Source organism: Gobio gobio (assembly GCF_949357685.1).
Source record: "Gobio gobio genome assembly, chromosome: 14".
In the NCBI taxonomy this organism is placed as follows: Eukaryota; Metazoa; Chordata; class Actinopteri; order Cypriniformes; family Gobionidae; genus Gobio; species Gobio gobio.
Genome location: NC_137107.1, coordinates 19,510,967 through 19,528,901, shown reverse-complemented (window position 1 = coordinate 19,528,901; position 17,935 = coordinate 19,510,967). Strand labels below are relative to the sequence as shown.

Below are 17,935 nucleotides of genomic sequence, written 5' to 3'. Positions count from 1 at the left end.
TTACTAAGATATTGAGAGGTATAGAGTGACAACTGATATTTATGAGCATTTTATGCATGTAGTCTGTTATACTGTACAAAGATCTCATTGATTTATATTGGACTTTCATAGTATTTATTCTTACTACTACTTATTACTAAGTCAATGGCTACCGTCAACTGTTTGGTTACCAAATTTCTACAAAATATCTGATTTTGTGTTCAACAGAAGAAAGAAACTCGTAACAACATTGGAACAACATAAGGGCGAGTAAATTATGACATAATTTTAATATTTGGGTGAACTATCCTTTAAGTGTGAGCTCCATATTCTCACTATATCATATTATATATAAGCCATAACATCTTGATGTATCAAATAAGATAAAAAAACAATACACAAACTTTTTTCCATAATTTGGAACAAATTGAGGTGTGGGTACAGGAGACATCCCTCTAATTTTGGGAGTATGTAAAATAGTCACACAATACTGTAAAAAAAAAAAATATATATATATATATATATATACACAAGATAGGCTTGCATCTTTCATTTAAGATATAGGATTACAATATTAATATTTCTAGCTGGAGAAAAAGATATGTGTCAGAAGTGGGATTCGAACCCACGCCTCCATTCGGAGACCAGAATACCCGTTTGTTCGGAAGGGAGTAACCCTTGAGTCTGGCGCCTTAGACCACTCGGCCATCCTGACACGACTAAGAAGTAAGTTTAGAAACCAGACTTTAATTATGTACTATGCATTCATGCAATCAGGGTGACACTGCATAGCCCGCTGACCGTTTAACTAGCTTTATCAGTGTATGGTAAAACAGCAATGATGGTCTCTTATTATATTTAGAAGAAAATATGTAAATATTTAAACTTATATATGATTCACATAACTCCATATATGTTAACAACAAACCACATCACTTTAAGCTATCAGAGTTTACTTTTATTTAACATTTACATTTTTACGTTATGTGGAATTGCGATCACCGCGTGCATGCGCGCTAGCCAGTCTCGCGCGTTCATTTCCGCCCTGCCATTTTGTTTCTGCCATTCAGTTCAAGGGTATTAGCACGCGCAGTCAGTTGTCCCGAGAAATAACCATGTATCGCTTCGCCAAGGCTGCCCTGAATCTCAGCGGTAAGTTAAATATCTAATTCGAGGATTGATCGTTTTATTTGACGTTTCAGTAAACCACTTACGTTGCAATATTGGTCAATAAACTGATGTTACTTCCCAGTATGCTAAAGCTAGTTTTGACGGGATAACGTACATTCTTAGTTCGCCAGACAGTGCATACGTTTTGCAAACAATATAAAGTATTGTCACCTTGCCTTATGTTTTCATGTATTTGCCATATGTGGGTTTAAAACGGCCTCTCTTATTAATTGTATCTAAATTTGGTTGTAAATACATCGCGCTGATTGCAACGATTTGTGTTTCCATTTCAAAATGTTTTCTATAAAATGTTTCTAACAAATCAAACTGAAAATGTGTCCTCTAAGTGGTTTGTCTATTAGCTGCAAGCTTGCACTCATGTATATGATTACAAAAAGGTAAATGGTTTTGTATGAGAAACGTCTTTCATATAGTCAGCGACTGAAAGTTTTTGAATGTTCTTCATTAAGGTAATGAATGGCGTGTTAAAGGATGTGTACACTTTAATCCTCCCTTTTCCCCTTTTGCCCTTTTCTTTACATTAGGTCAAAGTGGCCGTCAGGTGGCTGTACGACAGATGTCTGGTATGTCCCGTGAATTTCATGGAAAGTATGGAGCCCCTCTTATGATCGCCGGAGCCACATTTTGCGTAGCAGTTTGGTCCTATGTAAGTGACTGCCAACTCAAATCTTCTAATTACTTCTCTTTTTTTTCAACGCTTTATGTGATTTTTTTTTTGTGCACTGTCTTTGCAGGTGATCACATCAACAGGCATCACATGGAACTTGTCACCTATAGGCAAGGTGCAGCCCAAGGAATGGAAGGAGTGATGAATGCCTTTCCCATTGTGGACCGAATACTCTGGGCTTCTGAATGACATTCTGAACTTTTTCCATTTAGGAAATGGAGACAATTTTCACCTAATCCAATCTTCTTGCTGTCTTGGCATGTCTGTAAAAAATGTAATAAATTAAAGGATAAATATCAATATTTGTCATCTTGTTTACTTTAACACGTATGTAGATAGTTTCTCATTTTAAATATTACATTAACTTGATGTATTCTACCATCAAATGAATGAGGTCAATTTTGTATCTAGTATAAAACTCTAAACTGTCCATGGAGTGACAACTCCAATTACAGGTCTGATATATTTCAGACATAATTTATCATTTTTGATTAAGTTTTTTTTAATGCACTGGGGGTGAATTTGCTTCCAGACTAGTGAAAAGACATCTAAAACACATATATTACGTTAACTTATATCTATCTATTTGCATCTGTAGATTTCAATTACAATATGTATTTTTACAGGTAATTTTTTTCTGCTGCACTGAGCCATACATTTCCACTTACACTAATCTATATTCCGGAGGGTTTTTATTCAGATATCTAAAAAAAAACTTAAAATGTCAACGACAAAAAAAAAAGAAACCTGGCTTTATCCAATGTTCAGTTTTCTGTTCTGGAAATGTAAGCAAATGAGTGCATTCTTTATTAGACAATACCTCATTTACATAAACAATTGTACTGGGGCCTGTACCATGAAGGTAGTTGAACAAACTTAGGGTTACAGGATTGGTTTTGAGTTGACAAAACCAAACCGATGCAATCAAGCTTTATTGGTACCATGACGCAGCTCATCAACTTTCTCTGTCAACTCAGGCTTTGATCCTGAGTTTAGGATTTTAGCTGTGACATCAGTAGTGAACAGCCAATCGCATGATGTGGATCAGTGAAACTGACATCTACTTCTCGTGAGAGAAGCAGCGAAATTGATTTCTCTCTTCTGCAGAATATTACATGATTGAAAATATTAAGAATTTAAACAAATGTACACAGGAAGAAGAAAAGAGCTGTCTATGAAAGCTGTCAACTTTAAGAAAAATCTTACTTAGTCAGTACAAGTAAAAGTTATGAAGTTAGTTTAGTTGATATATAGAGAGAATTGAACATTTAAACTCACATGTAGTCATTTTTATAGCTTTATTTATTGATTTTAAAGCTTATTTGTATGACCTTTATAGACAGTAGTCTATTTATATTAATTTTAACTATGTGCCTATTAATGATTGATTAACTAAAATGATACATGTGTAAGTGATTAAGGGTATAATAATTACTTAAATGATATCTACCGGTAAGTCATTCAAAATTATTCAAAACCATTTGCTATGTGGTGACCTTTAATTTGGAGTAGAAACAGGGGGAGTGACTTTATTGCATCAGAGGTGTGTCACTTTGCTCGCAGCTGATTGGTCTAATTTCAGTTTGCAATCTCTTATCCAGAACATAACCTGCCCTGGAGCAGGTTAGCCGTGGAGCGTAAGTTACTATGGAGATGAACACTGCTAATAGCCAAACCACTACCTAAAACCCAGGATTAGCACAAACTAAGCTTAAACATATCTGGCTAGCCAGCTAAACCGGCTTCATGGTATAGGCCCCTGAAGTCTGGTGATATCTATTTATTAACATTTTTATCCTGCTCACCTGTGGCGTATTAACTTAATGCAAGAGGGTAGGGTCTCTAGATAGTGGGCAGCCTGTCCTCGGTTGGGCATATTGATTGACAGCAAGTATATCCAATAAGCGCTGGATTTAGAACCGCATACCTCGATTAGACCCGCCCATACTTCGTGTATCAGCAATTCAGCATCAAGCTAAGGTCACTCTCATTCGAGAACTTGCCCAGCACTGCACCACACCAGTTAAGGAGAGTCTTTCTGCAGATCCACAGCCAGAATGTCTCTGTCAAACAAACTCACTTTGGACAAGGTGGATGTGAAAGGAAAGCGCGTGGTCATGAGGTAAGCGTGAATTGTCATCGGCACATTCCTTTATATCGCTCACTAACATCGATGTATTGTCATGCTCGTGATATTCGTTTATTGGCTATTCTTTATTATTTAAGTTTTTAATTTTAAACTTTAATTTTTGGCATCGCTCAAGGTTATGCGAATGAACAAGTTCAATCATTGATAACCGGAAGTGTGTCTGTCACGCGTCACGTTTTATAGGTTCCCGATACGTGCAGGATGGCAGATATGCCAAAAGCGCGTGCGCATCGTTTAATTTCAGTCATAACTCTTTTGTTTTAATATAAAGGCAGATCTTTAAACACCTAACACCATTTTTTCCCCTATAGAGGCTGTAAAATGCCTTGGTGAGATGACACCACGCAGCTACAAATGTCAAATGGCCAGGGAGCCCCTGTCACTTTATTTTTGTATACCGACAACCAGAACGTTTTCACATTACACACTGTTTTATATGGTCTTTTGAACGTGTGCTGGAGTGTTTATACCACTACGCACATTCATGAGTGGCGTGTTCTTACTCGTTTCTCATACTCGTCTCACTCACGCATGCCAGGACATTTTTTATGTACATAAATGAAGATTGTTTGTAATATATTCCGCTAAACGACATGCGCACATTCTCAGCAGCTATTAGCACAAATTGCCTTTGGTATTATGAACACACACACTGTCAAAAGTCCTTTGGCTACATTAATGTTGCCTTCACGTGCTCTCGGAATTATCGTAAATACGAGTTTCCTAGGTAAAATTGCACATGAACGCCCTCCACTTTCGAAATTTGAATGGGATGAGCTCGTAATCACGATTTCAGAAGTGGGAATTATCAAATTTCCGATAGCACGTGAAGGCAACATAAGTCCACACTGGGATACAACCCTGCCCCGCCCACCGTCTGCCGCTTTATTGAACATTTTTATTTTACCCTAGTATAAATACCCAAGTGATATAATAGCACTTTTTGAATACGTAATTTAGATTCATTTTGAGTGCGTCACGATAAGTCGGTGTATATTACAGCAGTTGCACGTAGTCTTACAGCATCCGCTGTCAGGATCTAAACTGCTTTAATATTGTCTAATATTATATTAAAAATATTACAGGACCACAGTATCGACATTCTCTACCCTGAATGCATCATCTGACTGCTGGAGGGGGGCTTTACTGTGTTACGTAATTCATTATAGTCATGGAGACGTGTGAACGTGCAGCAGTGTGTGTACTCCTATAGTGTGCTAGGTTTAGTTGTTCATGGATATCCCTGTACAAGCCTTATATGAATTAAAATAGCTTTTTGTTATGGGTATTTTTATTAATTAATTTAGAAATGTTCGTTTCATGAATGTTCATCTATCTATCATTTATCTATCATTTATCTATCATCTATCTATCTATCTATCATCTATCTATCATCTATCTACCATCTATCTATCCATCCAAATTATAACCAAGAAACTGTCATTACTCGCATGATTACAGTCTTTAGAAAAACGAATAAAGCAGTAACGTCAAATTCATTACATTTAATAATATTATGCAGTGCTGATGATTAGCTTTACAAATTGATTACTGATTTGAAATTACATAATAACAATTGTAGTTAGTAAAGTAATCCATTACATTTAAAGTACTATAATCTGACTACTTTTTGATTACTTGACCAAACTCGCTTATCGCATTGATTTGAATAGGATAATCTTGTGCTATATTCATATAAAATGGATATAGAACGAACTTGAACTTTTGGTCAAATAGGTTCAGCTAGCAAAAAAGTTGGGCAATCCCTGCATTGCAAATTTGTAAATATGAAATTACTTTAATTTATACGTTTTAACGTGTTTTGAAAGGCAAAAGCCTTACAAAGACTGAAATGCATGGTTAAATGCCTCACTGAGTGATAATTCAAATGAAGAATTTACTGCAATTGTGAGAATAACGTGTGATCCTGTTATCATGTAGTCTGATTACAAGTATTTTAAAACGTAATTTAATTACAAGTGCTTAATTTTTGGAATCTGATTACATAATCCAGATTACTTGTAATCCGTTACTACCCAGCTCTGATAATATGGTATATTATTTATAACACCACTGCTCTAAAGGGCATTTCATTAGCAAAGATATGGGTATCATTTTCACATATCGCTTATTTTAAATACGTTTTTGGAACCTACTTATTTTTCAAATGAATGAGCATTTTAATCATTCCATTCAACCATTGCAATTTATGTATCTGATTTAGTAATACATCCATTTATTTTCTCTCTCGCTCTCTCCAATAGGGTTGACTTCAATGTCCCTATGAAAGCTAAGACGATAACAAATAACCAGAGGTGAGATGGATATTGTTGCATGCACTTCATCTCATTGGAACAACCATTATTCCACTTTGTGCTGTTTATATCCTCAAACGTCCAGCTGCAATGGTTTTACCATGAAAACTGACCCACAGCTTTGTTGCTTATGAAATATTTGTTGCATATAATAATTCATTCATGGCTGTATTTTATTGCTAAGAAAATATTTTACTACTCAATAAATGTTAGTTCATAGAATGTCAACAGTATTTTAAATGTGGGTTTAGTTTGAGCGACCATTTGAAACAAAAAGGCCAATTTGTGATATAAAATTATAATTTTTTTAATTATATATTGTATATAGTATATAGAGTCTCAGTTGAAAAAGACATGTTGGCCTTGTGCCCTAGTGTTTGTAACTCATTTGTATATGCTCATCAGAATCAAGGCTGCTGTCCCATCAATTCAGCACTGTTTAGATAATGGGGCCAAAGCTGTAGTACTGATGAGCCACTTGGGCCGGCCTGATGGAGTCCCCATGCCAGACAAGTACTCTCTGGAGCCTGTGGCTGCAGAACTCAAGAACCTGCTGGGAAAGTAGGAGAGCTCAATATAAACCTCTTAACCTACACGCATATTACACCATCAGTTAGAGATAATATAAACCTTCAAGCTACATCTGTTTAACAGCAGTGATGTGTAGTTTTACTGCGTAAACATTAGAAATGTATGGTTGAAAAGCATCATCAAGATGACATCTTAATAGCAGGGCATACTTAATGCAGCTCAGTGCTTTGCCACCAACCTTGCTGTTTAATTTGCCTCTGAAGAGATGTTCAGTTCCTGAAGGACTGTGTGGGTCCAGATGTGGAGAAGGCATGTGCAGACCCACCTGCAGGTTCTGTCATTCTGCTGGAGAACCTGCGTTTCCATTTGGCCGAGGAGGGCAAGGGCAAAGATGCATCAGGGAACAAGGTCAGTGCACCGTACGTCAGTGGATCTGCAGGTAAAAAGTGCTTGGTCATCTTGGGCCCTGTTTACACCTGGGGCCTATACCATGAAGCCGGTTTAGCTGGCTAGCCAGATATGTTTAAGCTTAGTTTGTGCCAATCCTGGGTTTTAGGTACCATTTTAAAGTGGTCTGGCTTTTAGCAGTGTTCATCTCCATAGTAACTTGCGCTCCACGGCTAACCTGCTCCAGGGCAGGTTATGTTCTGGATAAGAGATCGCAAACTGAAATTAGACCAATCAGCTGCGAGCAAAGTGACACACCTCTGATGCAATAAAGTCACTCCCCCTGTTTCTACTCCAAATAAAAGGTCACTACATGGCAAAAGTGTCTGGCTTTTAACAATGCTTATTTATAATGATGATAATTTTGAATGATTTGGATATCATTTATGTAATTATTGTACCGTTAATCAATTACACATGTATCGTTTTAGTTTATCAATCATTAAAAGGCACTTTGTTAAAATTAATATAAATAGCCTATATAAAGGTGTTTTCTTCTTGCTGTTTAAATTCTTAATATTTTTCAATCATGTAATATTCTGCAGAAGAGAGAAGTGAATCTCAGTTTCACTGATCCACAACATGTGATTGGCTGTTCACTACTGATGTCACAGCTAAACTCTGGATCAAAGCCTGAGTTGACAGAGAAAGCTGATGATCAGCATCATGGGACCAACAAAGCCTGAATAGATTGGTTTGGTTTTGTCAACTCGAAACTAATCCTGTAACCCTGAGTTTGTTAAACTACCATCATGGTTAGGGTTGGGTACCGAAATCCGGTTCCAATATGGCACCGGTACTTATATAACCGGTATGTACCGGACCGAATCAGAACGCAGATTTCGGTTCCTCATTTCGGTGCCAAAATTCAAACGTGCTTTCGCGCTTTGGCTGAGCCAGAGACAGACGCTCAGCGCTGGTCACATCACAACTCATGACAACTATTCAGTGTTTTCAACCACATCATGTTTATTTCAGGTTTCAGACATTTAAATGTTCATAAGTAGGCTACTAGCAAAAAACACACACTGATGTCTATGAAAGCGGCAATGACAATCCTTTCAGACGGTTATAATTTGACTAACGTTACGTGTTTTATTCACATCAGATAAATGCACATTATAGTAACTATATAGTTTACTCTATTCTTCTTCCAGTTCACTGGTCACTTACTTTCATGTATTTCGTGAGACGAGAATGCACTCAAGTGTTGTAAATCCGACAGATCCGATTCTGAGGCGCAAACTAACATGGCGCCGCCCATTGCGCTTTATAGATCAACTAACACACATTCACTCACACATTTGAACATCAGATAGTTCGTGACACAGTTAAGAAGTTTGTGAATATTTTGAATAAAAAGAAAAAACGAAATAAACCCGATACAGCTGAGCTGTCAGCGCTATTGCGGCTGCTGTGTCATGTGAGAAACATGACGCGTCACCATGGAAACATTAAGGTGACGTGTTCTAAAATATTTAGCCAGAGAATATGATCATATTTCAAAATAAAGCTGAAGCTCGAAGCTGGTTTGTAGCAGAGCAAGAATACAGACGACTGCTGTTATTACTCTAACTGTTTAGAGTTATATTAGGCTTGTTGTAGTTGGGTGGCTTAGGTTTTACTGTGAATTTGTAAATATGTCAATTATAATTTGTAAATAAGTAAATTGTGTTTTGTATTTATTTATATTCATACATTTAAGTATACATTCAACTTTTAATAAATGGTTCAATTTAAATAATAAATAAATAAATAAAAAGCCATTTAATGTCATCCACCTGGTTTGGTGGCCTTTAAAAAAAAAAAAAGTATCGGTTCAGGCACCGTTTAGGCACCGGAACCATTTTAAAAGTATCGGTTTGGCACCGGAATCGAAAAAAACCCAAACGATACCCAACCCTAATCATGGTACAGGCGCCTGGTATTAATATGCGTTTTGGTCGATCGGATAACAAGTGGACGGTGCTAAATACAGGTGTAGACGGGGTCTAAAACGTTTCGAGTTTAACCACTTTTAGACCTCTTCCAGATGTAGTCGAAAACTCGTTCGACCGGATTGCTTTCGTAGTGTAAACGCTCGTGATCTAATGTGTCCGAACGGCCACAAAAGACCACCTACTCTCCGCCCACTGACCTAATGCGTAAACATTATGGTAAGTGCGCTAGCCAGGGAGGATTTAAACTGTGTCTGCTGAAGATCCAAGTTTGGTTTGAAGATGAAAAATGTACCAAACACAATGTTCTCTCACCATTCCTGATTTCTAACACCCACTCAGAGCAGAAACGAAAGCTGCTGCTCTGTTTCTCCTTCATCTCCAGTCACATTCATATGTAAATTGCGTACACGTATTTCGCCTATTAGATCGAAAGATCTGAAAAAGCTCATATACTTACATAGACCCTCCCCTCAAAGAAATCAGGACAGAAGTGGTTGAAGGTGGACAAAAGAGACCACCAGGGACCAGATTTGCTAAACAGGGCAAATTGGTGTGAGAGTGCAATTCCATAAAAGCGCAGATGTGAGTGGAAAGTTCTGCACGTGATGATGAAGCTCGCTTTAATGAACACAGACGCATCCGGATAAGTTCCATAATGACCAGCATTACATATTAGTGTCTGGTTTAAGACTGCTTTTTTTGGGGGTGGTAAATAATGGTGCAAAACCCAAGTAAATTGACAAACGCAAACCGTTGTAAATCACCTTGCATGAATAATTTAAATGCTCTCCTCCCATAAATTTAGCGCCTGAAAGGGAAACGCCTACAAATGCATATGCCATAAGGTCAGCCGTAAAAATAACTGTCCATGCTTTTTCAGCACTAATTTATCATTGTGTGTCTTTAGTAAATCCTGACAGTAGGTTTTTTTTTTTTTTTTAACGCCAAAAGAGGGTTTGTGGTGGCGCAAGTTGCTAGTAAATCTGGCCCCAGGTGTAAATGGGTATGTGTCTGCCTCGTCTACTTGTGATCCGATCGACCAAAACGCATCTTAAGGCCTTGTAGGTACGTAGCCAGAGCTTCAGACTGACGGCAGAAGGTCTGGACTCCAGCAGCTTTCATTTGCCAAGGACTGTTTGGGGTCAATTCGAGGTCCCCACAATAACAGACCGCCATGCAATTCATTCAAGAATGTCATGCAAGTGTACTGGAACAATGGTTTCTGTGAACTTCACATGCTTTTGAAAATCCAGCATTTAGTTGATCTTGATAAGTGCTCATTGTCACAGTTGTAAACAGGACGGCGTTCTTCTTCCATAAGGGGGTTTGGCGCTTACAGGGTATCTGCAGTGTTTTTTTTTAAATCAAATTTAAGACTTAAATGTAACACTGTCTATACTGAACAGACCCATACAATCTCTAAATAAATGTATTTCGGATTCCTTTACTTAATCAATTAAACCAAATGGGGCACACATTCAGGATAACTGCTGGTTTAAAATACTCAAGAGATGTTTATTGTGTATATATATATATATATATATATATATATGCACTTAAATTGGTTTATGTACTAATATTGGTACATATAAATTAGAGGTATATTGATAGTGTATTTAAAGAACGTCAATAAAAAGATTATTGCTCAACTTGTACTAGTAAAATCTATAATAAATGTTAAATTATGTGCTTAGGCTTTCCTTCCTGTGACGGTGCAGTCCAGAGAGAAGCCACGAGAAGCCCAGTTTACGAATTAAATGCCAGATGCAGTTTGTGTAACCAAAATGGTCTGAAATGCATATTTATAATTCAAATACATATTTTGAAATGTCTATGGTTTACCACTTGCAGCTGCTTATTCAAAAAGTTGAGGGAGATGAATGAGTCTTACAACCATCTATAACATATTACAGTATAAACACCTAAAATGGTCATAATTCATCAACCGTAAATCACAATCAATTGCTCTGCATAAATGCATGGTATTCATTGATTTACCATCTGAAACCACAAGCCTGTAGAACGTGCACATTTTAACTTGCCCAAATTTTAGACCTCTTAAAATGATGTTTGTTATAATATTTAAGACTTTTTTTTTTTTTTTTTTTTAATTATGGACCCATGAGAACCCTGTCTTATTCAGTAGGATCTATGGCATGAAATGCCACACGCTTAAAGAAATTAAATGAAAGGGGGATGGATGGATCTATATATATGCACATACGGTAAAAGAAGTCCTCTGTAATAAGGCTTGTTTCACAAATCTCTTACCAAATCATTCTGTTTTGGCTCAAGAAGCTAATTTTGTGTCTGACAAAAATAATTACAAAGCGCAAGCTGCTACTGTTAAAGGCCATCGTTAGCTGTGTGTGCACGCAGAGATGCTGTAAACAGCTGACCTATTGACATTTGTAGGAAGGTCATGTGTGATCATGTGGCTTTTCTGGTCCTCGGAGCCCTGGCTGGAATGCATGCAGGGAAGGGGAGAAGAGAAAGCGTGGGGGACGAGTAGAGACCAAAGAAAGAGACAGGGGAAAGTGCCATGTTCTTTGCTGGCAAGAAACTTCAGTGAACTGCAGCATGGCATTTTCTGGGCACCTGTGTAACCTTTCATTTCCAGTAGTTCAGAAGTCATGAACTTTGAGTGCAGTAATGTGATCATAACCACATGTATTGTTGGTCTAGATCCAGGGGTCTGACTGTAACTGGGTTTAAAATATTTTCTCCAGTTTACTCTGCAAACACAACTGTAAGTGCACTATTTGTTGGTTTACACAGATCTCAGAAAAGCAGTGTTGCCAGATTGGGTGGATGATATGCTGCCCAAAAGCTTTCCAAAACCAGCTGACTCCCAAGAGAAAAAAAAAAAAAAAAACTTCCAGAATGTGATTAAAAATGGCCCTTATCAACCTTTCTTGACATGGCAATACAATGCTATCTCTTTAAAACAAAATAATGATGACAAAATAATAAAATGATAATATTGAATCAGTTTCCCAGGGACTGTGACGATCACACAAACTGGTTCACCAACAAGATTTGCGCTTTTGGTCATGTGCATGGAGGTGCTGTTGTTACATAAAGCTATGACTTGGTGGCTCTCAGGAATAGATTATTTTATTATTATAATAATTATTATATAGATTATTACTAAGTGACAGTGAATAGCAGAGAGAATCCGTAACCTGCTCTGTTGTATTTGTACAAAATCTAAAGGTTTTAAAACACAAATACGGTTACACTTTCTTCAGAAATGTGCTGCTCATGTGCTGCTTTGCGCATTGAGATAAGGTATTTCTTCTGTTCTATAAGTGCCACCTACAGTCAGAGAGTGAATTTGCATTTTCATTCAGCCCGTCTGCTATTATATATTTATATTATTCTTCAGGTGGCATCGTATGACTTATAAATGATTTTGATTCATCTTTTCAGACCAAAGCAAGTCAGGCGGAAATCGACTCTTTCCGAGCATCCCTGTCCAAGCTGGGTGATGTTTACGTCAATGATGCCTTTGGAACTGCGCACAGAGCTCATAGGTACTCTATTACACAAAACAGTGATGGACTAATAAAACGCCACATTGAGTTTAGTCTGAAATAACAAGATGAAATGCCAATTCTTTTTTTCCCCCTTGGTTTTCAAGACTAATGTCTAATGTTTCACTCTAGCTCCATGGTTGGAGTGAATCTCCCTCAGAAGGCAGCTGGTTTTCTGATGAAGAAGGAGCTGGACTACTTTGCCATGGCCCTTGAGAAGCCACAGAGACCTTTCCTGGCCATTCTTGGGGGGTGAGTGTTATTGACGGAGTACTCTGATAGCTTATCCTCCTTAAGAAAGACAATATTCAGAACTAAAATAAGTTTTAACTAGGTTTAGTGATTTAAAAACCTCGAGAGACCTTGCTTTGGTCCTGTTAGCTCGTTCATGCTCTAAGGAAAGGCTTTTATAGAGTTCACCAACCAAAATGAATTAATGAAAGAATATTGGGCTGTACTTGTGAGAGGCTCACAAGTATTTTTAGGATGCATCCATCTTCTCTCCATTGAAGAACCCTTCAGAAAGCATTAGTGACAGTCCAGGAATAGTTGAGTTTATCCTCTTATGCAACAGCAGGATGTGTGACAATATCCTTCTTGCTCTACTGTTCTTTAAGCCTCTCATATCTGGCTGTAGAAAGAATTCTATATATTTAAGCATTTGTAGATTTCTTCTTTTTTCATGGTTTTATATCCTGTTGGTGAAATTGTGAAACCGTTGTGCAAGATGCAATGATGGCAAATAAAGCAATGATCACTACAAAGTGTTCTTGTGGAAACAGTGTTTAATGCAAAAGTTAGGCCATTGCACAACTTGCAAACATATATATATATTTATTTTTTTCCCCCCTAAAATCATCCGCCCCTGCACATTCATTGGTCGTCACTCATTTGCACTGGTGACTGAAGCAAGTCATGTCTGGAGTTTGTTCCAAATAACAAAGTTCACTCAGGGAATTGGCCCACTGATAAGCTGTACTGCAATGCACCAAATCCTTAAGATTTTGTCTCATAATTTGACAAATTGCAGGAAGTGCCCTACAGCTGTCTGAGGCGGGAGTTTCTCAGTTTCATCCCAATTAGATTTAAATTTTAAAAAATGAAACTTTCATTGAAAAGGCTTTGTTTGATTGATTGTTGCTTTGATCGGACAGGGCCAAGGTCAAAGATAAGATTCAGCTGATCAACAACATGTTGGACCAGGTGAATGAGATGATCATTGGTGGAGGAATGGCCTTTACCTTCCTCAAGGTTCTGAATAACATGGAGGTGAGTGGCCTAAAGCTTCATTCACACTGCTAACCTAAGTGGTGTTTTGGTTTCGTTTTATCAAATGTATCAATATTTTTTTAATTGTGATATTGATCAAAATCACCACTTAAGATTATAAGTTACGATGGCTAACAAAATGCCCTGAAAATTACCTACATTTTTTAAAATATATTTACTTATCCATAAACCTTTCTGGGTATGTCGCATAACCTGGTTTCTGGAATACCCCCTTGGAATTACACTTTTTTTTTTTCTCTCTCTCTTGTTGTGCTCAGATCGGCACTTCCTTGTATGATGACGAGGGTGCCAAAATTGTGAAGGACCTCATGGCTAAAGCTGAGAAGAACGGAGTGAAGATCGCACTTCCTGTTGACTTTATCACCGCAGACAATTTTGACGAGAAGGCGGCAACAGGGACTGCATCAGTAGCAGATGGTATTCCAGCTGGCTGGATGGTAAGGCAGACATGTAAGAGCAGGGTTCCTGGAGGGCCACTGTCCTGCAGAGTTTAGCTCCAACCCTGATCAAACTCGCCTACCTGTGATTTGATTAAGCTTACTCGGGTGTGTTTGATCAGGGTTGGAGCTAAACTCTGGAGGACAGTGGCCCTCCAAGACCGAGTTTGAGGATCCCTGGTTTAGAGCTATAAGATCTTGTCCTTTTCCTGTAAGTGAGAGGGAAGCAGTTCTCAAAAGAAACCCTTCTGGTTATCCTTCCATCCAGGGTCTGGACTGTGGTCCTGAGAGCTCAAAGCTCTATGCGGCGGCTGTAGCCAGAGCCAAGCAGATTGTGTGGAACGGACCTGTTGGTGTGTTCGAGTGGGACAACTTCGCTCGTGGAACCAAGAACTTGATGGACAAAGTTGTGGAAGCGACCAAAAATGGCTGCACCACCATTATCGGTGAGAATTACATTTCATTTTCCATTCAAGTCGCTTGCTCTTGCCTGGAATACATTTAAAGGGTAACTAAACTCTTTTTTTTTTCTTTTTTTTTTTTTCATTAGTTAATTATCTGTAAGACTGGGGCTTTATTAATGCTGTTCATTGATTCGAGTAAAAGTTTTGTCATTTGGGTATAAAGTGTTTTAACTCTACAATGTATGGTGTAAAAACGTCTGAGTGCTGCCCTCTTCGAGTTGAACGGTGGCTACTTCAGTTGAATTTTCCTATTGGAAAGTTGTTTCCCAACAAAACGTATGCAGGCTCTTCCAACGGCTCACTACCTACGCCCCTGGCACAATAAACCTATCTGGGTATGGCACAATAAACCTGGCACAATAAACCTATCTGGGTATCCACGCCCTAGGATATGTTTTCCCGCATTGATCACACAAGACCGGCTTCACTCCAGTATGAACTGTCATGTTACATGTAGAAGAAACATTATGAATGTAGCTTACTTGATACTTGCTATCAACATTCTAATGAAGAAAATATGGTTAAATAAGGCAGTTTTTAGTACACGTAAGGCTTTTCTTGCTTTTTTTTTTTTTTTGCCGTCCGTCATGTGTACAGATACTTTTCATACATGAGACGCGCTTTCAAACCTTGATTGCCGTTGTAATGAACAACAATACCATAACATGATGGGGTATATAGACTGTATACTATAACTTTTATTTGAGGAAATCTGTTTATAATAGGCTCCACTTTTCCAGCAATTCAAATATTGCCAGTGGGTGGAGTTGGGCTCTGACCAGGGGTTGAGCTACCCTTTAATGGCACCCATCTAATAGACTAGTGGTTGACTGATATATTTTCTATTTATTATTGGCCAATTATTTGGCAGTTTGTAATTACAGTATCACCATTGGCCTTTTTCTCTTTTTGGCTAATAAGGCTTTTTGAAAGTGATGTGTAGACAAGAATGGTGTTCCATACTCTGTGTGCATGGATGGGTGAAATGAAGCACTAATTCAGAGCGAGTATTGGCAGTTGGCAGCCATTCACAGTGGCATCAATGTTTAGTTGACATTATCCAGTTGTGGATAATGTTCATTCAATCCCCCCACCTACATCTGCTGCCGTTACTGAGACTCAAACCCACAACCTTCGGGTTACAAGTCCAACTCTAAACATTAGGCCACAACTGTCCCCACAAAGGCCCTGTCCCAAATGGCACCCTAAACCCTTATGGTCTTCCTACGAGTCTGCACTTTCGTGACGTAAGGCCGCTTTGACTGTTGGGAAGAAGTCCGCTGCGGAACCCGCACCAGTGCGGGACCCTTCTGAGACCTAAAATGACGACATGGGACACCCTGCGGTCTTAACGGACATGCGCACGCGGCAGCCATTGTAAGTCCACAAGACCAAAAGTGCATCTGGTGTGCCATTTGGGACAGGGCCCAAGTTGTTCCACTTGGGACTTGAACCCACAATCTCTGGGTCAGGTGCCTGTCTATCATCTCATTGCACCACTGGGCAGACACCACATTTACTCAAAGGTGTAAGTCTTGAATTGTCCCATTCAAACAGCAACTCGAATTCTACCTGTATGTATGTGCAATGGGAATCAAACTTGTATTAATCTGTTTATTTTACTGATTTATTTTATCAATGTCAAATGAATATACATTTAAAATCAGAAATTGTGTTATTTACTCTAAATCTTTAAATTAAATAGTGTGATATCCTAGGCCTATATCGGCCACCCTGCTCTCTTAAGTGCATCAGTCATTAAAACGTTTATATCGACCACTATAATAGACTTATATTTGACATCTTTGTTTCTTTTAATTTCAGGTGGGGGAGACACCGCAACCTGCTGTGCCAAGTGGGACACAGAAGACAAGGTCAGTCATGTGAGCACAGGCGGCGGAGCCAGTCTGGAGCTGCTGGAGGGTAAAGTGTTGCCTGGTGTTGATGCCCTCAGCAACGTATAAGCGCTCTGAAGCTCTTCAGCCAGAGGTTGGGTGCTCATCTCCCAAGAAGCTGTCATCCTTATTCACTCAGCGTTTGTTCAGCATTCTATAACCCATCGAGGATGCAAAAGACAACTACTCCGCTCTCTATGGACAGCTTTCAGTATGCTGTGCCAGACTCCCTGGGCTGAGTTTCTCAAAAGCATTGTGAGCTAAAATAATCCATTGGTTGTAATGGTTCTACAATCAAATTAGGATTATGATGCTTTTTGGAAACGCAGCCCTGCTCACTCATACACATCCATTTGTTTTTCTTCTACCAAGGTTTTCTCATTCAAGATATTTCCATCTGTTATGAGCGAAAGGTTGACATCCGCAGTAATGACGGTTCCTGTTATGATTATTTTACCTGCTTAAGTATTAATGTGTGTCCCGTTGTAGTCTGAATGTGTGCATTCAGTGTAAACAGTTGTGTGTTGTAATTCTAGAGTTTATATTTGATATTTGTTGCCTTCCCACAGATGTTGAGGACCTGTAGTAATGTAGACACTTTCCTCCCAATATTGCACTTGTCATCCTAGACCTGCAGCTTATGAGATAGATGTTCCGCACTGGAATTATTATAACGGGCTAATGTTAGACCCAGGTGACCTGTCGTGGAAAAAGAACAATAATAATAAATAAAAAAATTTAAAAAAAATTGTTGCCTTGAGTAATTTTTTTTTTGTGGGTGCACACAATATACTATTATAATAAATCTTATTATCAGCAAGTATATGTCCATACTTTACCTGTACATATGACGTAGTCACATAAAGCAAATAGCAATTCCGTTATGAGAGTTCTTTTTAGTAAACCAGAAACACTGATAAATATTACTTGGTTATGTTGTACGTTTAGGCTTGTCGTAAGAGGAGTTGTTGGAGGTCATGAAACTCTAGACCCGGTGCCTAATCCTGTTTCTGGAGATCTACTTTCCTACAATGTTCTGCTTCAACCCTGATTAAATACAACTGAACTGCTAATTACAGGGTTCGTACAAGGAG

General features: G+C 38.3%; 2 protein-coding genes across 2 annotated transcripts; both read left to right on the top strand.

The window, feature by feature from the left end:
- The first annotated feature begins 1,022 nt into the window (after positions 1-1,022).
- cox7b (cytochrome c oxidase subunit 7B) lies at positions 1,023-2,137 on the top strand. The gene is made up of 3 exons (XM_079835137.1): positions 1,023-1,131; positions 1,695-1,816; positions 1,905-2,137. The coding sequence occupies exons 1-3, from the start codon at positions 1,095-1,097 to the stop codon at positions 1,977-1,979; spliced, it is 234 nt and encodes a 77-aa protein (XP_079691263.1). The 5' UTR covers positions 1,023-1,094; the 3' UTR covers positions 1,980-2,137.
- Positions 2,138-3,436: 1,299 nt separating this feature from the next.
- pgk1 (phosphoglycerate kinase 1) lies at positions 3,437-17,577 on the top strand. The gene is made up of 10 exons (XM_079836009.1): positions 3,437-3,959; positions 6,251-6,301; positions 6,707-6,862; positions 7,096-7,240; positions 12,652-12,755; positions 12,888-13,007; positions 13,910-14,024; positions 14,303-14,482; positions 14,751-14,928; positions 16,771-17,577. The coding sequence occupies exons 1-10, from the start codon at positions 3,895-3,897 to the stop codon at positions 16,908-16,910; spliced, it is 1,254 nt and encodes a 417-aa protein (XP_079692135.1). The 5' UTR covers positions 3,437-3,894; the 3' UTR covers positions 16,911-17,577.
- The last annotated feature ends 358 nt before the right edge of the window (positions 17,578-17,935 follow it).